The sequence below is a fragment of the Balaenoptera physalus genome (assembly GCF_965194825.1).
Source record: "Balaenoptera physalus genome assembly, chromosome: 12".
Lineage (NCBI taxonomy): Eukaryota > Metazoa > Chordata > Mammalia > Artiodactyla > Balaenopteridae > Balaenoptera > Balaenoptera physalus.
In genome coordinates this window covers 8,205,277-8,227,393 of record NC_138897.1, presented here as the reverse complement: position 1 = coordinate 8,227,393, position 22,117 = coordinate 8,205,277, and the positions used below count along the sequence as shown (strand labels likewise).

General features: G+C 35.2%; 1 protein-coding gene across 9 annotated transcripts in view; it reads left to right on the top strand.

Moving 5' to 3' along the window:
• DOK6 (docking protein 6) overlaps positions 1-22,117 on the top strand; it is a 417,757-nt gene that overhangs the window by 152,227 nt on the left and 243,413 nt on the right. For all 9 annotated transcript variants that reach the window (XM_082415940.1, XM_082415939.1, XM_082415936.1 and 6 more), the window contains exon 3: positions 19,721-19,835. In XM_082415940.1, coding sequence (XP_082272066.1) covers positions 19,721-19,835 — 115 coding nt within the window. The remainder of the gene's footprint in view (positions 1-19,720; positions 19,836-22,117) is intronic.

Below are 22,117 nucleotides of genomic sequence, written 5' to 3'. Positions count from 1 at the left end.
CATTGAAAACGTGATAGCTGGAAATGCAGCAGACATTTTGTGCCCTGAGGAAATGAGCTTGAGAGAAATGCTGGCGAAAACAGGTGCTGATGTCTTTAATAAAAGGGAAGTGGTCTAAAGAGAACTTTTGAAAAGTGGGGAATACCTGTATTTGGGCCTCAGATGTTGCCTCTAATATTATCAAACTGCTAAACTAACACCAATAACTGCCTACCTCTAAGTTATTATGTGAGAAAAAAAAAATCTTGCTTAAATCAGTGGCCAGCAAACTTTTATCTGTAAAGGGACAGATAGTAAAAAGTTTAGGCTTTGCAGATCCTAAGGTCTCTGTTGCAACTCTTCAACTCTGCCCTTGTAGTACATTAAACAGCCACAGACAATACGTAAACAAATGGTTGTGTTCCAATAAAACTTTATTTACAAAAACTTTATTTACAAAATTTATTTAAATTTGGCCCACAGGCCATAGTTTGCCTACCACAGATTTCAGTCACTGATATTTGAGTTTTCTATTACTTAAAGCTATGTATTTTTTTATCTAAATAAAAAAGTATAAATAATCCTGGATATCCTGTCTAGATGCTCTAAGTATATATAGGTAAACAAGCTAAACATGATTCGCAGTTAAGTCATGGATCTCACCTAGAGTTGGTCTCATAAGCATAGGAAAGTAACCAGAGTCTCTTATAGCTTTCTTATATATATATACTCTTTGGAATTGATATACATTAATGATCATACCAATACTCTTTCCACTCTGTGTCCTTTACTAGCAAAACATAATTGTGCCCATTAGTTACTGTGTTAGGAGTTACCGCATACTAAGCCATAGGGATCTGAGCTGAAGACTAATTCAGAGCACTGAAAAGTTGTAATAGCCATATAATTGTTAATAGCAGTTGACCTGCTAGAATTTCACATATCATTCAGTTGACGTTTCTTTAGGAAGTGGATTTTCCTCCTTCCCTCCTTTCCTTCCTTCCTTCCTCCTTCCTTCCTTCCCTTCTTCCCTTCCTCCCTTCCTCCCTTCCTTCCCTTCCTCCCTTCCTCCCTTCCTCCCTCCCTCCCTCCCTTCCTTCCTTCCTTCCTTCCTTCTTCCTTCGTTCCTCCATCCCTCCCTCCCTCTCTTCCTTCCTTCTTTCCTCTTTCTTTTTCTGGTGTGATAGAAGGCAGCTGCAAAGGTTGATTTAATCATTATTGCTAAGTTAATGGATGCTATCATCATCATTCATCTCTATAATATTTGATTAATCTATTTTATTCCCATTTCTTAATCCCATTCATCTCTCCGCTTCTATAATCATTATAATGATTTTGATGGGAAACTTTATGTGAATCTTATAAATGTATACTGTTGATTTCTTGAACATGTCCTGCTTTGTTAATTCACTTAAGTAATATTGTATTATAACTTACTATGTTTATTTTTAATTCATGCTGCATTATGACTTTTAGACCTATTTGCATTTCTGTGTCTCCATTTTGCCAGTTGCTTCTAACTGTTACATGATACCCCCTAGTTTACATCCATTATATTTTACTTTTCCATTTTCCTAGTGATAGAAACTGGATTGCCAGCAACTTCTCATTACCTCAAACAATGAAGTAATTAAGATTTTTGTTCTGTGTCTTTATGCCCCAATGTGAGAAATTTTCTGGCATATAAAGATCGTTGTGTGAAGGATATGTGAGTACTTAAGTATGTACAACCAGATGACTTTTCAGAAAGCAACTCCACTCTGCACATCCGCAGGGCACCTGAGGGTTCTGTATGCTCACATTCTTATTGATACTTTCCATTAGTCATTAATTTTCCAAACCTGATGGGTGTAAAGTGATATTCAATTGCATTTTAACATACAGTTTTCTATTCCCAATGAATCTGAGAAATTCTTTTTTTTTTTTTTTTAATATTTCCATACATATTTCCATACAAATACAAATATAAGATTTTTAGAAATTTCATGTAATGTCTGAAACATTTATATTAACATATTTCCATACAAATAACCCAATGAAAGTTTAGTATTAGTTGTTTTGTTTGTTTTTTTATACTGCAGGTTCTTATTAGGCATCATTTTTATACATATCAGTGTATACATGTCAATCCCAATCGCCCAATTCAGCACACCGCCATCCCCACCTCACCGCAGTTTTCCCCCCTTGGTGTCCATATGTCCATTCTCTACATCTGTGTCTCAACTTCTGCCCTGCAAACTGGCTCATCTGTACCATTTTTCTAGGTTCCGCATACATGCATTAATATACGATATTTGTTTTTCTCTTTCTGACTTACTTCACTCTGTATGACAGTCTCTAGATCCATCCATGTCTCAACAAATGACTCAATTTCGTTCCTTTTTATGGCTGAGTAATATTCCATTGTATATATGTACCACATCTTCTTTATCCATTCCTCTGTTGATGGGCATTTAGGTTGCTTCCATGACCTGGCTATTGTAAATAGTGCTGCAATGAACATTCGGGTGCATGTGTCTTTTTGAATTATGGTTTTCTCTGGGTATATGCCCAGTAGTGGGATTGCTGGGTCATATGGTAATTCTATTTTTAGTTTTCTAAGGAACCTCCATATTGTTCTCCATAGTGGCTGTATCAATTTACATTCCCACCAACAGTGCAAGAGGTTTCCCTTTTCTCCACACCCTCTCCAGCATTTGTTGTTTGTAGATTTTCTGATGATGCTCATTCTAACAGGAGTGAGGTGATACCTCATTGTAGTTTTGATTTGCATTTCTCTAATAATTAGTGATGTTGAGCATCTTTTCATGTGCTTCGTGGCCGTCTGTATGTCTTCTTTGGGGAAATGTCTATTTAGGTCTTCTGCCCACTTTTGGATTGGGGTGTTTGTTTCTTTGATATTGAGCTGAATGAGCTGTTTATATATTTTGGAGATTAATCCTTTGTCCGTTGATTCGTTTGCAAATATTTTCTCCCATTCTGAGGGTTGTCTTTTCGTCTTGTTTATGGTTTCCTTTGCTGTGCAAAAGCTTTGAAGTTTCATTAGGTCCCACTTGTTTATTTTTGTTTTTATTTCCATTACTCTAGGAGGTGGATCAAAAAAGATCTTGCTGTGATTTATGTCAAAGAGTGTTCTTCCTATGTTTTCCTCTAAGAGTTTTATAGTGTCCAGTCTTATATTTAGGTCTCTAATCCATTTTGAGTTTATTTTTGTGTATGGTGTTAGGGAGTATTCTAATTTCATTCTTTTACATGTAGCTGTCCAGTTTTCCCAGCACCACTTATTGAAGAGACTGTCTTTTCTCCATTGTATATCTTTGCCTCCTTTGTCATAGATTAGTTGACCATAGGTGCGTGGGTTAATCTCTGGGCTTTCTATCTTGTTCCATTGATCTATGTTTCTGTTTTTGTGCCAGTACCATATTGTCTTGATTACTGTAGCTTTGTAGTATAGTCTGAAGTCAGGGAGTCTGATTCCTCCAGCTCCATTTTTTTGCCTCAAGACTGCTTTGGCTATTCGGGGTCTTTTGTGTCTCCATACAAATTTTAAGATGATTTGTTCTAGCTCCGTAAAAAATGCCATTGGTAATTTGATAGGGATTGCATTGAATCTGTAGATTGCTTTGGGTAGTATACTCATTTTCACAATGTTGATTCTTCCAATCCAAGAACATGGTATATCTCTCCATCTGTTGGTATCATCTTTAATTTCTTTCATCAGTGTCTTATAGTTTTCTGCATACAGGTCTTTCGTCTCCCTAGGTAGGTTTATTCCTAGGTATTTTATTCTTTTTGTTGCAATGGTAAATGGGAGTGTTTCCATAATTTCTCTTTCAGATTTTTCATCATTAGTGTATAGGAATGCAAGAGATTTCTGTGCATTAATTTTGTATCCTGCAACTTTACCATATTCATTAATTAGCTCTAGCAGTTTTCTGGTGGCAGTTTTAGGATTCTCTATGTATAGTATCATGTCATCCGCAAACAGTGACAGTTTTACTTCTTCTTTTCCAATTTGTATTCCTTTTATTTCTCTTTCTTCTCTGATTGCCGTGGCTAGGACTTCCAGAACTATGTTGAATAATAGTGGTGAGAGTGGACATCCTTGTCTCGTTCCTGATCTTAGAGGAAATGCTTTCAGTTTTTCACCATTGAGAATGATGTTTGCTGTGGGTTTGTCATATATGGCCTTTATTATGTTGAGGTAGGTTCCCTCTATGCCCACTTTCTGGAGAGTTTTTATCAGAAATGGGTGTTGAATTTTGTCAAAAGCTTTTTCTGCATCTATTGAGATGATCATATGGTTTTTATTCTTCAATTTGTTAATATGGTGTATCACATTGATTGATTTGCGTATATTGAAGAATCCTTGCATCCCTGGGATAAATCCCACTTGATCGTGGTGTATGATTCTTTTAATGTGTTGCTGGATTCTGTTTGCTAGTATTTTGTTGAGGATTTTTGCATCTATATTCATCAGTGATATTGGTCTGTAATTTTCTTTTTTTGTAGTGTCTTTGTCTGGTTTTGGTATCAGGGTGATGGTGGCCTCATAGAATGAGTTTGGGAGTGTTCCTTCCTCTGCAATTTTTTGGAAGAGTTTGAGAAGGATGGGTGTTAGCTCTTCTCTAAATGTTTGATAGAATTCACCTGTGAAGCCATCTGGTCCTGGACTTTTGTTTGTTGGAAGATTTTTAATCACAGTTTCAATTTCATTACTTGTGATTGGTCTGTTTATATTTTCTGTTTCTTCCTGATTCAGTCTGGGAAGGTTATACCTTTCTAAGAATTTGTCCATTTCTTCCAGGTTGTCCATTTTATTGGCATAAAGTTGCTTGTAGTAGTCTCTTAGGATGCTTTGTATTTCTGCGGTGTCTGTTGTAACTTCTCCTTTTTCATTTCTGATTTTATTGATTTAGTCCTCTCCCTCTTTTTCTTGATGAGTCTGGCTAATGGCTTATCAATTTTGTTTATCTTCTCAAAGAACCAACTTTTAGTTTTATTGATCTTTGCTATTGTTTTCTTTGTTTCTATTTCATTTATTTCTGCTCGGATCTTAATGATTTCTTTCCTTCTGCTAACTTTGGGTTTTGTTTGTTCTTCTTTCTCTAGTTTCTTTAGGTGTAAGGTTAGATTGTTTACTTGAGATTTTTCTTGTTTCTTTAGGTAGGCTTGTATAGCTATAAACTTCCCTCTTAGAACCGCTTTTGCTGCATCCCATAGGTTTTGGGTCGTCGTGTTTTCATTGTCATTTGTCTCTAGGTATTTTTTTATTTCCTCTTTGATTTCTTCAGTGATCTCTTGGTTATTTAGTAACGTATTGTTTAGCCTCCATGTGTTTGTCCTTTTTATGTTTTTTTCCCTGTAATTCATTTCTAATCTCATAGCGTTGTGGTCAGAAAAGATGCTTGATATGATTTCAATTTTCTTAAATTTACTGAGGCTTGATTTGTGACCCAAGATGTGATCTATCCTGGAGAATGTTCCGTGCGCACTTGAGAAGAACGTGTAATCTGCTGTTTTTGGATGGACTGTCCTATATATATCAATTAAATCTATCTGGTCTATTGTGTCATTTAAAGCTTCTGTTTCCTTATTTATTTTCATTTTGGATGATCTGTCCATTGGTGTAAGTGAGGTGTTAAAGTCCCCCACTATTATTGTGTTACTGTCGATTTCCTCTTTTATAGCTGTTAGCAGTTGCCTTATGTATTGAGGTGCTCCTGTGTTGGGTGCATATATATTTATAATTGTTATATCTTCTTCTTGGTTTGATCCCTGGATCATTATGTAGTGTCCTTCCTTGTCTCTTGTAACATTCTTTATTTTAAAGTCTATTTTATCTGATATGAGTATAGCTACTCCAGCTTTCTTTTGATTTCCATTTGCATGGAATATCTTTTTCCATCCCCTCACTTTCCGTCTGTATGTGTCCCTAGGTCTAAAGTGGGTCTCTTGTAGACAGCATATATATGGGTCTTGTTTTTGTATCCATTCAGCCAGTCTATGTCTTTTGGTTGGGGCATTTAATCCATTCACGTTTAAGGTAATTATCGATATGTATGTTCCTATGACCATTTTCTTAATTGTTTTGGGTTTGTTTTTGTAGGTCCTTTTCTTCTCTTGTGTTTCCCACTTAGAGAAGTTCCTTTAGCGTTTGTTGTAGAGCTGGTTTGGTGGTGCTGAATTCTCTTAGCTTTTGCTTGTCTGCAAAGCTTTTGATTTCTCCATCAAATCTAAATGAGATCCTTGCCGGGTAGAGTAATCTTGGTTGTAGATTCTTCCCTTTCATCACTTTAAGTATATTATGCCACTCCCTTCTGGCTTGCAGAGTTTCTGCTGAGAAATCAGCTGTTAACCTTATGGGAGTTCCCTTGTATGTTATTTATCGTTTTTCCCTTGCTGCTTTCAATAATTTTTCTTTGTCTTTAATTTTTGCCACTTTGATTACTATGTGTCTCGGCGTGTTTCTCCTTGGGTTTATTCTGTATGGGACTCTCTGCGCTTCCTGGACTTGGGTGGCTATTTCCTTTCCCATGTTAGGGAAGTTTTGGACTATAATCTCTTCAAATATTTTCTCTGGTCCTTTCTCTCTCTCTTCTCCTTCTGGGACCCCTATAATGCGAATGCTGTTGCGTTTAATGTTGTCCCAGAGGTCTCTTAGGCTGTCTTCATTTCTTTTCATTCTTTTTTCTTTAGTCTGTTCCGCAGCAGTGAATTCCACCATTCTGTCTTCCAGGTCACTTATCCGTTCTTCTGCCTCAGTTATTCTGCTATTGATTCCTTCTAGTGTAGTTTTCATCTCAGTTATTGTATTGGTCATCTCTGTTTGTTTGTTCTTTAATTCTTCTAGGTCTTTGTTAATCATTTCTTGCATCTTCTCAATCTTTGCCTCCATTCTTATTCCGAGGTCCTGGATCATCTTCACTATCATTATTCTGAATTCTTTTTCTGGAAGGTTGCCTATCTCCACTTCATTTAGTTGTTTTTCTGGGTTTTTTTCTTGTTCCTTCATCTGGTATATAGCCCTCTGCCTTTTCATCTTCTCTATCTTTCTGTAACTGTGGTTTTTGGTCCACAGGCTGCAGGATTATAGTTTTTCTTGCTTCTGTTGTCTGCCCTCTGGTGGTTGAGGCTATCTAAGAGGCTTGATGGGAGGCTCTGGTGGTGGGTAGAGCTGACTGTTGCTGTGGCGGTCAGAGCTCAGTCGAGAAATTCTTCCTATGCACAATTGCTTTCTGAGTTTATTCTTCCGCGAATTCTTTGATCATATCATTAGCCCATATCATACTGGGGTCCGTTTATTTTTCTGGCTGTTTTATAAGGTTTTCTTGCCTATTCTAAACAGTAGTCTTACTTCAATTTTAGATGTTGTAAATAATTTCTCACCTCTGTCCGTTCACTTTGTGGCATCCTGCATTAAACAGAAATCTATTTTTTTTAATACTTAGGGACTCAGTTTTCACTAGTCCGTTTGTTAAATGAGCTATCCTCTCAATTATTGTGGTGGCATAGATCTTATACTCACACACATATGTTTTTCTCTGATTACTCTGTACTGTCTGCCTGTTTGTTCTTGTACCACTAACATGCCACTTGTCTTAAATCACCACTGATCACATGATGTTGTGGCATTTGTTAGGAACATTGTTCCCCAAACACACTCAGTTCTTACTTTCTAAAGTTACCTTAGCAGTTTATCTAAGGATATGGAATATGCTTTTTACTCAGCTCCTCTTTTAAGGTTTAACATTTTTCTCCAACGAAATCCCTAGGTATGTTACAGTTTTTCTTGTTATTGTGAAGGTATTATTTTTTCTAGTTAATATTTGCTAGTGTAGAGAAATCCTGCTGATTTTTTGTATTGGCTGTATTTGACAGTATTGTTGAATACTTTTGTTGTTTTAATAATTTATTTTTCTATTAATGCTGCTAGTGTTTACATGTCAGTGATCATATTGTCTACAAATATTGATAGTTCTATCTTCTCCTTTCTTAGCCTTTTTCTTAACTTCTTGTGTAGGACCTATGTTACACTGAGGCACTGACAGAGTATCCTTGCCAAGTTTCAGTAATAAATGGGCTGTGTCTAGTACTTGTGCATGAAGTAAAGTAAGTTTTGGTAATAAAGTTTAAAGAAAATTCCTTTCTATACCTGATATGTTGAGGGTTTTTTTCTCACAAAAGGTGTTGAATTTTATCAATGATGTTATTTTTTTAATCTGCTGAGGTAACCATGTGATTTTTCTCATGCCGTCTACCAATTTTGAGATCTATGTTTAGACACTTTCTGATGTTCACCATACTTTATGTGACTCAAAATAAATACACATATATTCTTTGCTTTTTAAGAAACTAATATCTTACTAGAGAAACGGGGCTATAGACAAATTTTTCATCATTTTCTTTCTGTCATTTTACCTTCATTCAAGACTACTGACTTTAAAACACAAATTGGGCTGTTCATCTTCAAATAGTACTGTATAATCGTATTAGTTTCCCAGGCTGGCCTAACGAACTACCACAAATTTGGCTTAAAATCGCAGAAGTTTATTCTCTCCCAGTTCTGGGGGCCAGAGGTCGGGAATCAGGGTGTCGGCTGGTCTGCATCCCTGCAGAGCCTCTAGGGGAGCATCCGCTCTTGCCTTTCCCGGCCTCGGGTAGCTCCAGGAACCCCTTTGCTCATGGCAGCATCGCTTCTGCCTCTGCCCTCACACCCACGTGGCCGTGTCCACTGTGTCCTGCCTCAAAGCCCCCTCTGCCCTTCTCATCTAAGGACACCGGTCATTGGCTCTGGGGCCCACACTGAATCCGGGGTGATCTCCTCTCAAGGTCCTTCACTTAATCACAGCTGCAAAGACCCTTTTCCCAAATAAGGTCCCATTCACAGGTTCTGGGGTTTAGGACTTGGACATGTCTTTTGGTGTGCTGCTATTCTACCATTACTGTAATTAAAAGATTTAACATGGTGCATCTAGTAAGTAAAGTCCTAGAAGCTGTAGAGTCTCTGTTAGTATCTGTGTAGCAAAGCTGTGCCCCTTAGAGTGAGAATGATGCAAGGGCTGACTGAGCTGTTTCATGCCTTTTTGTGCTTGAGTTAGTGAAACGTATTATTAGGCACTAAATTTACACATGTTGAGAGAGAGGGAGGGAGAGAAGAGGAGAGAAAGACGTATATACGTTTCCTATTTTAGTGCCTATTTTTCTTTTGTACTAATGTTCTGCATTTCTTAGCCCTGAAAATAGCTTATCTTTTTGTTTTTTATAATAGACAACCTCAAAATATTTTGGAGTAATAAGGCAATGAGTTTTTCTGGGATTCCTTTCATCATCCCTACAATTTGGGTCTCTTTGGTAGTTGAATTCTCCTTCCTGTAATAACTTCTCGATTAGCCATTATTTGCCATTATTAAATAGCATGAATTTCAGAGCAATAGCTATTGCATAAGTTGGTGGAAAGATCACTAGTGTGAGAAGCAGGAGACATGGCCCTGATTCTGGTCATCACTTTAACTGTGGGACGGCCACCCTGATAGGGACAGCAATTTCCCATTGTTAAATGAGGAAAGCTTAGCTCTCTGTTTTATAAGTTAGAATGTTTTTGGCTGAAAACAACAGAAACCTCAATTCAAACAACTTAAAGAAGAGCATTTTCACATATTACAGCATGTCCAGAAAAAGAAAATGGCTTCAGGGTTTGGTTCATTCTTGATTCTGCTTAAGAATGAAAATTAAGGACCTGGGTTCTTTTTTTTTTTTTTCTTTCCTATCTCTGCTCTGCCATCCTTAGAGTTGCCTTCATCTTCAGTCTAGTAGAATGATAACTGTAGCATCTCTGAATTATGACATCCAGACAGGACAACATCCACTGGAGAAGGGGGCTAGTTTTATCTGGAGGTAACCTCCAGATAAGAAAACATTTGTCAGAAGCCACCAGAAGACTTCTGTTCACAAGTCATTGGTTATATTTAGGTCATGTTCTCTTTCTTAAACTAATCACAAGCAAGGAGACTGTAACCCTGGGAGTAACAAGTTCTACCATGATACTAGGGGTGAGAGATGCCTACCAGGGCACTTGGGCTGCATGATGTAGAGGTGCATAACTGAAAAAAATCAGATTCTGTTATGGATGAAGGAACTGGAACTGGATGCTGAATAGACAGCCAATGGTGACTACTATAGTTAATTTTAATTCTAATGTAATTTTATCCATAGTTATTTTTTCTAGAAGGTGCATTTCATAATGTAGTTTAATATTTGAGAGACCTTAAGTCTTTCAAAGATTTAAAAGACTGAACTGGTAATTATTGATTATGAGCATGTTGGGATTGTCAAATAGTAAGCATGGGAGGTCTGTATCAGAGTACATGATATCTGTCACAAGGAGCTTAAAAAATGAGTTATTTTGAGTTTTTCAATGGTACACATTCATATTATTCAGTGACAGGAGACAAATGTAAGGAAGCAGCTATTGGAAAATTGATATAAATTATATTGAAAGGAAGCAATTATAAAATTTCTATGCAAATATTATGACCAGAATATTGAAGTATACAATATATAGAATAACACCAATATTTAAATTATCATTCTGAAAACTTAGGACTCAAGCTTTCAAAAGAGATTGATATGTATTAATTGTAATAATTTAAAACTTCAGGAAAACTTCCACCTTTTTTCCTTATTGGAAAATCAATATTCTCTATCCTAATAAAGTGAATTTTATTAAGCTAGCTCCTAAAAATGTCTATTCTCAAAAATCAAAACTCTGACTTAATTAGAACAACCATAGAAGATTAGTAAAATGTCAGGATTGAGAAGAATTATTAGTAAGATTAATAAGAAAGTGGAGTGCAATTTATTTTCAAATTCATTTAAATATACTTGAAAAAATCTGAAAGTTAATGTCTTTTATTTTTCAAAATAAGATTAGGTTTAAAGAAAGAAACTGAGTGCCTAAATAGGCAGTATCTGATCTCAATTGTCATGACAGTAAACTGATAAGACACTTTAAAACAAAAAATAGTTTCAGTAAATATGCTTTTTTCAACTTTTTATCTGTGTACTAAATAGTGAAAATTAACTTTATACTTGTGAGTAAGATCTGCATTGAATGCTAATATTTAGTTTACTTTGCACAGTTATGCTAAGGGGAAAGGTATATAACATAAAAAGTATGATGATTTTTAAATTGTGCAATAAACCTTAACTTGTTTATTCTAACTGTTGCTAGTATGCAAATAAAATCCCTCTGAAAAACTTGGGCTTCATTGGAAAAAATATCACTATGTCCTTCAGCCCATATCACATTCTTCCTGAAAGTTCTACCAAACTAAGTAATGGTAGAACAAGTAAAATCTAGTTAACCATTTTGATGTACAAGTGAAGCAGCTTCTCTGATGTTTGGTCTTTTTTATATTAATTTTTATTGGAGTATAGCTGCTATACAATGTTGTGTTAGCTTCTACTGTACAGCAAGGAGAATCAGCTATACGTATATGTATATCCCCTCTTTTTTTGGATTTCCTTCCCATTTAGGTTACTACAGAGCATTGAGTAGAGTTCCCTGTGCTATACAGTAGGTTCTCATTAGTTACCTATTTTATACATAGTAGTGTATATATGTCAATCCCATTCTCCCAATTCATACCACCCCCCCTTCCCCCTTGGTAGCCATATGTTTGTTCTCTACGTCTGTGTCTCTATTTCTGCTTTGCAAATAAGATCATCTATACCATTTTTCTAGATTACACATATATGTGTTAATATACAATATTTGTTTTTCTCTTTCTGACTTACTTCATAAGTTATACATAGAAGTATGCCCTCCCTTTCAGAACATATAGCCCAATGCAGCTGTATGCTATCCTCTTCTTTATCTTTAGTCTTTTCTTCTCTCATCAGATATGAAAGAAATAATCACTTAACAGATGCCTACTGGTCTTCACTGTGAAAAGCATATAGTCAAAATGCAAAAAAAAAAAATCCTATGTTGAAGTCTAGTTATGTAAAGAATTAATAAATAAATGACATGAATTAGTAAAGGAACAACTCAATAATTTACTTACTGAGTCCAGTGTAAGAACACAACCAGGTTTCATAATGAGTCAAGAAGCCATCCAAATTCAGATCAATCTGTCAAGGTCTTGAGAAACATCCCACCCCTCCATCACCAACAGTGATAAGTTATTAACCGTGCATGAATCATTCAGGAGAGACTAAGGGAGGCTTGCCATTGGTCTTGATGAATGATTGTGAACTTGACAGGAAGATGAAGGAACCGGGAACCCCAAGAAGATTATTCTGTGAAAGACTACATAACCTTTCAATAACATGTTTCTATTCAGGAAAATTGAAAGATTTTGTATATGGCTGGAACCTAACTTGTGTTCAAAGTTGGTGTAGAGAAAGATGAGATTAGATGTACAGGTAGGAACTGAGTCATTAAAGTTGTCAAGTCCTTGCTAAGGAGTGAGAACTTAATTTTGAGGTGTTATTAAATGGTTTTAAGGCCTTGAGGGGCAGCACCAAATGTTTGGATTAACAATATTAGTCTAGGATCAGTGTGAACAAGATAATGGAAGATGAAGAGTATGACAGCTGATGGAAAAATAATGGAAATATTTAAGATGAGAAAGAGTGAGAGTCTGGATGAGTAGTGAAGTTGTGGAAGGGAAGGAGTAAGAGTGCTCATGAAGTAGACTTTGACAGAGTTTTATGACAGAGCAGGTGTTGTGGGCCTGGGACAAAGCTATATTTGGAGCAGTGGATCTCAGAGTGGCCCATGAAGACAACACTCTTTCCATCATAGTACTAATATATTACTTGTCATTTTCACTTTGTTTTGGTGCAAAGGCAATAATAGGTAAAACTGCAGCACAAATCAAGGCAATGGCTCCAAACAATAGTAGCAGTTATTGTATTCTTTTTTAAAAGATAAAATTTGTATATATTTAAGGTGTACAACGTGCTGCTTTGGTATACATATATATAGTAAAATGATGACTAGAGTCAAGCTAATTAACATATCCATCTCCTCACATAGTTAACCTTGTGTGTGTGTGTGTGTGTGTGTGTGTGTGTGTGGTGAGAGCACCTGAAATCTGGTCACAATACAATACATAATACAATATAGTATTATTGAGTATAGTCATCATGCTGTACATTAGATCTCTAGACTTAACACCCTACATACCTGCAACTAGGTATCCTTTCACCAATATTTCCCCACTTTCCACACCATTAACTACTATTCTGCTCTGCTTCCATGTATTCAACTTTTTTAGATTCCACAAGTGAGATCATACAGTGTTTTACTTTCTCTGTCTGGCTTATTTCACTTAGCATAGTGTCCTCCAGGTTCATGTGTGATGTCACAAATGGCCAGATCTTTTTCTTTTAATGCTGAATAATATTCATATTTTATATGTTATATGTATATCACAATTTATTCATTGACAGACACTTGCATTGTTTCCATATCTTGGCTATTGTGGATAATGTGGCAATGAACATGGGATTGCAGATATCTCTTTGATGTACTGATTTCATTTCCTTTGGGTATATGCCCAGAAGAGGGATTGATGGATCATGTGGTAGTTCTATTTTTAATTTTTGAGGAACATCCATACTGTTTTCCATAGTGACTGTACCAGTTTAGATTTCCACTACCAGTGTACCATGGCTCCCTTTGCTCTACATCCTCTCCGACACTTATCTTTTAACTTTTTGATAACAGCCCTCCTAACAGGTATGAGGTGATATCTCCTTATGGTTTTGATTTGCATTTCCCTAATGATTAGTGATGTTCGGCACCTTTTTCATGTTGGTTGGCCATTTGTGTGTCTTCTTTGGAAAAACATCTATTAGGTCCTTTGCCCATGTTTTAATTAGGTTATTTGGTTTTGTTTTGTTTTTAGCTATTGAGTGTTGTACATGTATTCCTTATATGTTTGGGATATTAATCTTTTATCAAATATATGGTTTATGAATATTTTCTCCCAATCTGTAGGTTGCCTTTTCATTTCATTGATTGCTTCCTTTGCTGTGTAGAAACTTTTTAAAAAACAGAAGTAGATGAATTACTTCCAAACGCTGGCCTTTTATGAGGCCAGCATCACCTTTGATACCAAAGGCAAGCAAAGACAAAGAAACCACAAGAAAAGAAAGGTCAATATCTCTGATGAACATAGATGCAAAAATCCACAATAAAATACTAGCAAACTGAATTCAACAGCACATCAAAAAGATTATACATAACGACAAAGTGGGATTTATCCCTGGGATGCAAAGTTGGTTTAACATATGCACATCAATCAATGCAATACTCGACATTAAAAAATGAAAGATAAAAAACACATGATCATCTCAACGGCTGCAGAAAAAGTATTTGACTAAGTCAAAAATCCATTCATAATTTTAAAAAAACCTCTCAACAAAATAGGTACAGAAGGAAATTTCCTCAACAAAATAAAGCCCATTTATGAAAGGCCCACAGCTACCATCATAATCAATGGAGGAAAACTGAAAGCTTTTACTCTAAGATCTGGTAAAGACAAGGATGCCAACCAACTCTCACCACTTCTATTCAAAATAGTACTGGAAGTAATAGAAAGAGCAATAAGATAAGAAAGAGAAATAAAAGGCATCAAAATCAGAAAGGAAGAAGTAAAATTATTGCTTTTTGCAGATGACATGATCGTATATGTGGAAAACCTAAAGACTCCTTAAAAAATGTTAGAACTAATAAATGAATTCAGTAAAGCTGTAGGATATAAAGTCAACATACAAAAATCAGTTGCATTTTTTTATACCGGTGATGATATCTCCAAAAAGGAAATCAAGAAAACAATCCCATTTACAATAGTATCAAAAAAATGAAATACTTAAGAATAAATTTAACTAAGGAGGTAAAAGACCTGTACACTGAAAACTATTACACACTGATGAAAAAAAAATTGAAGCAGGTATAAATAGAAATATCCTGTGTTCATAGACTGGAAGAATTAATATTGTTAAAATATCAATACTTCCCAAAGCAATATACAATATTCAGTCCATCGCTATCAAAATTCCAAAGGCATTTTTCACAGAATTAGAAAAAACAATTCTAAAATTTGTATCAAACCACAAAAGACCCTGAACAGCCAAAGCAATCTTGAGAAAGCTTTAGGCATCACACTTCCTCATTTAAAGTTATATTACAAAGCTATAGTAATCAAAACAGTATGACAATGACATAGAAGTAGACAAAGATACCAGCAGAACAGAATAGAGAGCCCAGAAATAATATATATATATTTCATCAACAAATTTTCAACAAGAGTGCCAAGGAGAGACAATGGGAAAGGGGTAGTCTCATCAATAATTGTTGCTGGGAAAACTGGATATGCACATGCAAAAGAATGAAATTGGAACCTTCTCTTACACCGTACACAAAAATCAACTCAAAATGGATTAAAGACTTAAGTGTAAGACCCGAAACAATACAATTCCTAGGAAAACACATAGGGGAAAATCTCCTTGACATTCGTTTTGACAATTATTTTTTTGGATATGACACCAAAAGCTTAAGCAAAGCAGTAAAAATAAATGGGACTAAAGTCATTGTATTCTTTACCATCATATATTCACCCAAATAAGCAAATAAACAAACAAAACATATGTCAGTTGTATTTTCATTTTACTTAGGAATCATCTTGATGAAACAATAAAAATAACTTTATTAAATCTAGACCTTTAAGTACATCTTTTTAATACTGTATGTGAAAAAATAGTAAGAACCCATAAAACACATCTGCTACATACTGACACGAAATGATTATCTCCAGGGGGAGCACTTGTGTGATTGTTGAAATTACAAGCAAACTGGCAAAAAATTTTTTCACAGAACACCTATTTTAATGAAAGTGTGATTGACAGACAAATTATGGTTATTCAGACTTGTGTATTTCTCAGACATTTTCTCAAAAATGAACTAAATGAGCCTGTCTTTAAAGAAAACAATTGACAGTATTTATTAACAAAGCTAAATTTTAAGTTTTCAGATGAAAATTAAAATTTGGGCATCTACTGTGTCTGCATTCTTGAGCTTAACAACTTCTCAAAACTTACAGATTTTTTTTATGGAAACCAAGGGTGATATTGATGGATTTTTTATATTGATAATGAAATATGTTGACATTTATAAGATCTTCATAACTCAGTGAACCCGTGTTTTACCCATAATCAGTCAAAGGTGAAAAGAGACCTATGGATTTTAATGCAACAGAGTGTAAAACGTGTATGACAGTATGTCAGACCCCCCATGGTAATAACCCTTAAAAGAAATATGTCAACTTTGGAGATAGAATTGAAGAATATCTACAGTTGGCTGAAAATGCTCTTAAACTATTCTTCCCTTTTACAACTTCATGCCTGTGTGAAGACTTATTTTCTGTATATACTTAATCAAAACCATGTATCTGAATTCAGAAGCAGAAATGAGTATCAAGCTGTCCTCTCTTAAGCCAGACACTGAGTTTTGTAAAAATGTAAAAACATTAACACTCTTTGCCTATTTAAGAAATTTTTTTAAATTTTAAAATAGTATTTGTGTTATCATAAAATGGTTTATTATTAGTTTTAAACACATTAATAAATAAATTTTGAATACTTTATAAGTACTAATATTTCTTATTGTGATCATTAATAGATATAATCCACATGAACAAAATAGGGCAGGAGAGTAAGGTTTGGAAGCTGTCTATATACTTTTCTAACTTATGCTTTAAAATCCAGGTTTCTTGTAACATTGATTGGTACAGGTGACCAATCCACAAATTGGTTGCAGAAATACAGACTTTCTTCTTCTGTGTTTGTTTGGCTATCGCAGGGTTTATCACCATCATTTGTAATCTTATCACCCCAACTATGTTATGAAGTCCTACAGAAAAAGATTATGTGTTTCTTCTTTGAACTCTCTATCTCTGACTCTTATCACTATGAATTCCTTGGGGATTGCTCCTTGAAATAAAAATTAAATAACACCAGGTAACAAAGTCATCATTTAGGTATGTTTATATTTAGCCTTTACTTCTATCACTTATTAGACCTCAATATTTTAAATTATTGACGGTGGCATTTATTGACTTAGACTTGAACAACCAGAATTATTTTCAAGTAATTTTTCCTTTAACTAAATTCTGTTGATTTCATCTTTAAAGTAATTATTTTAATGCTTTATTATTAATCTTTAAAATTTTGTCCTTTTATAGCAATATGAAAAATCAATATTCCAGATATATAGATTAAATAGTTAAATGATGTAATAATTTATTGATATATTTTATTGAAATGCTCTAGGATTTCACAATCTTAATAAAAGTTCATATTACTTTTATGTCACACTGTTAGGTTTTAGACTAATAAAAACATTTTTATTTTAAAACATTTAAAGACATTATTTTAAAAATTGTCTTCATGTAAGAAAATACAAATAGTTTTGTACTGGATGGTAAAATCATATAGTACTGAGAGTGAAAAGTGAGGACAGGAGATTCAAATATATCTTGACCTAAATTGTTATGATTTTAAATATTTTTAAAATATATTTTGAATTAAAGATATATCAAATTCCAAAGGTATACCAACTCCTTAGAAAATCTTCTAAGTATGATTTTTGTATCTTCTGGTATGATTTTGTAACATTTTATAATCTAGTATAACACTTGAATTTCCTAACCAAGACAATCTGAGAAGTGGAATTTTATGCTCCGCATGAGTATTTTGCTTTCTGGCATCTCTTCAGTGTGTTAGGGCACACACTGAAGTGGGTGGCATCGCACTATTGATCAACAACAAAATGCCTTGCACTGTTGTGGAAACCAGTGTAACAATGTCTGCTTGAAGAGGTTCTCTGCATTTCTAAATGTAAATTTTACAGAAGAGCAAACACTTTGTTTGAGCTACATCATCTGTCAGATTGCCTAAGGCACTAAAGTTAGAAAATCTTTAGTGCTTGCTGCATTTTGCTAGGGTATTTATTAATTTGTTCTGTTGATTTTTTGCTATGAGGTGACAAAAAAAGATGTAATCCACAATATCTTTTCCAATATTCTTTTATATTTGTAAATAAACATATTTGGAAAGACCTTCGGGCAGAATAATAAATGTTTTTATGATATTGTTTGGTACAACTAGATATTATATATAATGTACATAGCAGCATATCACTTTTATGCTCACCTCACATAAACTGCATCAGTTCTTAAGCAACACATAATGTTCATTGCTTTTAGTCTCTATTTAATTTTGATAAGATCATTTGTTTATTTAAAATTAATGACACTTGAAAATAATATCTCTTTTTAAAATATATTTAACTTACTATGTTAGAAAAAAATTCGGCTTAAATATTACTTGAGTCAGTTATCAAATCATTTAAAAATTCAAGAGTTTATCATTGAGAACATGCTTTAATGTACTTTAAATATAATATGCAAATCATTGTTCCAAAAAAAATTCTCATCTTTCTCCCCAGAGTATTAGACCTCAGACATTGTAAGATATTAGTGTCTAATTATTCTTTCCTGGAAGAGAAAATGAGTATTTCCAAATAGATAGGTAGGTAGATAGATAGATAGATAGATAGATAGATAGATAGATAGATAGATAGATGATAGATAGATAGATAGGTATAGTATATGTATAATTCACAAATGAATACATATAGGTGTTTATATATATGCATATATATGAAGCAAATCATTTTTAGTTTATTTAACTTAAAATCACTTATCTTACCCATTTTAATTTTGCATGTTAATCTTAAATGAGATAATGACAAGGAGAGAACAAAACAAATATGAAGAAAAGATATATTAAAATTAATTTTCCTGCAATGTAGAATGTAGACAGTAGACTGTAAATTCATTGTGACAAAGAACAAAAGGGTCCCTATGGACAGCCTACACAGCAACACTGAGTGATAAGCATGTTATTTTATGGTCTAGAAGTCTAGATCACTACAGATTTTAAAAGGAAATATGACAAAAAGCATAAAACTCTTTAACAAGTAGCCATATAGTTTTATTTTACAGATATTATGTGTCATCAGTACAATTTTTAGCCATGAATTGGTCATTTAAACTATTTTTATACTAGTATATCCTAATCTACATCAGAGGTATCATCTTCACAAATGGAGGACCAAAATTTTTTAAATATATAAGTATATCTGTTTAACTTTTTTCACTTAGAACATTAGTTAGTGATTGATAGTGCTTCTAGGATGGCATTGTGAATCATAAATGGAATTAATTCATTTCCCTTCACCAAAATCCTTCATTTTCAGTTAACACGTGTGATAAAGGGAAAGCATTGAACATTGATCAAGTCAAAACTGGTACCCTTGTTAAAGACAAAGTAAATACCCAATTTCTGCCCACTCTAGCCATCCTCTCTCACCTGTGGTTAGGGAGGACTGAGAAACACTTGTTAAGCTCACTATCCAGAGGCACAGGCTCACTAAAGACTGACACCTAACGACAGGACTGTGGAACACGTCCCTTCGCCCACACCTGACCACCACATGACTGAAGGCCTATTTACAGCAGTTCCGTTTACCCAGTATAACATACCTGGCTACCAAGTAAAAATAGCCATTGGAAAGTGGCTTAAGACAGTAATAACTGATCATTTTGTGTAAGCACCGATATATAGCATGTACTGTACACTAAGTTAAAAATATTTTTCTTTCAAGGTAACTGAACTGCACAACATCAAAAATATAACCAGACTGCCTCGAGAGACAAAGAAGCATGCAGTGGCAATTATCTTTCATGATGAAACGTCAAAGACATTTGCCTGTGAGTCAGGTAAGCAATTATAGCCTTGTCTCCAGCTTGAAGACATGGAGTTGCTTCTGAGACAATAGCCCAGATGGATTGAGATCTACCACTGAATAGGATGGCTTATTGTGATGAGAATGTGCTGTGGAAGGCTTTAGTAAGAAGCTCAGTGTATCTATTTCTACAGATGTTTTGGGTGCTTGTTTATTATGTGTCTGGCTTTTGCTCCCAGGTGGTCTGAGGACACTTGAGGTTTCCTTTCAAGCTCGGAGAATTAAATAAACAATGCCGGTGAGAAGCTGTTAGGGCAAGCGCGTGCTGTGTGTTCTGGTCCTTGGTGAGTGTGCAGCTGGAGGTAGTTGGTAGCATGATAACAGTGCTGCTGTGCAGGAGTGTGGCATGGCACAGCCGCGGTCCCCAAACATTTCAAAACAGAACTTTGAGTGATTGGTTGCCTTCATGGATTCTCAGTATTACAATGAAATACCTTTCAGATTGAATTTTAGCATCCCAGTTCATACTGCACTCTGACATTATTGAGACACAAGGCAGGTTATCATTGGAACTTGCAGTGTTTTTGATTTTGGAATCCCTGTGCTGTGTAATATATTAGTTGGCTTATTATAGTTTTTTAAAGATTTTGCTCAGGGAAATGGTGTATTCATTTTATAATGCATGGAAGCAAAAAGCACTAAGGGTTTGAAAGATGTGAATTTCAAATAATAGATGAGTCTTTAGGAGAAGCTTTGTTGAGTAATTTTTAAAAGGGAGTAAAGTTTCTGTATTTATGGTCAAAGTTTATAGGTATATTTATTACCGGGTTATGTTACTCAAAAACATAAAGTCACTTTGCCTAAATAAATTGCTCACACCTCCTCACCTACACTTATCTTAGCTTTGCTAAATTGAATTAGAATGTATCAAAGTGTTCCTCTTTCCTTGAATGCCTTTATTCCTTTTATGTACCTTTCTTCACTACTCATCTGACCTCATTTCATCATTAAAAATTGTCTTTTTGGCGGTTGCATAGACGTCTGTTAACTGGTAATATAAATCTCCATGTGGTAATAGAACCCATCCCAAACTTGCTGGTATCATATATTAATATCCAAAAGTATCTGTGCCTTCTTGTTCATTGTCTTACAACTGCATAACCTCACTTTTCTCTGAGCTCTCAAATAATGTTGCATATTAAAACTAACAACAACCAGAGGAGAACCTTCAAGATGGCAGAGGAGAAAGACATGGAGATCACCTTCCTCCCCCCAAATACATCAAAAATACGTCTACATATGGAACAACTCCTACAGAAGACCTACTGAATGCTGGCAGAAGATCTTAGATTTCCCAAAAGCCGTGTGGCTGACAGGGTCTTGGTGCTCCGGCTGGGGGTCAGGCCTGAGCCTCTGAGGTGCGAGAGCGGAGTTCAGGACATTGGTCCACCAGAGACCTCCCGGCACCACATAATATCAAATGGCGAGAGCTCTCCCAGAGATCTCCGTCTCAATGCTAAGACCCAGCTCCACTCAATGACCAGCAAGCTCCAGTACTGGACACCCTATGCCAAACAACTAGCAAGACAGGAACACAACCCCACCCATTAGAAGAGAGGCTGCCTAAAATCATAATAAGTTCACAGACACCCCAAAACACAGCACTGGACGTGGTCCTGCCCACGAGAAAGACAAGATCCACCCTCATCTACCAGAACACAGGCACTAGTCCCCTCCACCAGGAAACTTACATAGCCCACTGAACCAACCTTACCCACGGGGGCAGACACAAAAAACAACGGGACTACGAACCTGCAGCCTGCGAAAAGGAGACCCCAAACACAGTAAGTTAAGCAAAATGAGAAGACAGAGAAATATGCAGCAGATGAAGGAGCAAAGTAAAAACCCACCACACCAAACAAATGAAGAGGAAATACGCAGTCTACCTGAAAAAGAATTCAGAGTAATGATAGTAAAGATGATCAAAATCTTGGAAATAGAATGGAGAAAATACAAGAACGTTTAACAAGGACCTAGAAGAAATAAAGAGGAAACAAACAATGATGAACAACACAATAAATGAAATTTACAATTCTGTAGAAGGAATCAATACCAGAATAACTGAGGCAGAAGAACGAATAAGTGACCTGGAAGATAAAATAGTGGAAATAACTACTGCAGAGCAGAATAAAGAAAAAAGAGTGAAAAGAACTGAGGACAGTCTCCGAGACCTCTGGGACAACATTAAACACACCAACATTCAAATTATAGGGGTCCCAAAAGAAGAAGAGAAAAAGAAAGGGACTGAGAAAATAT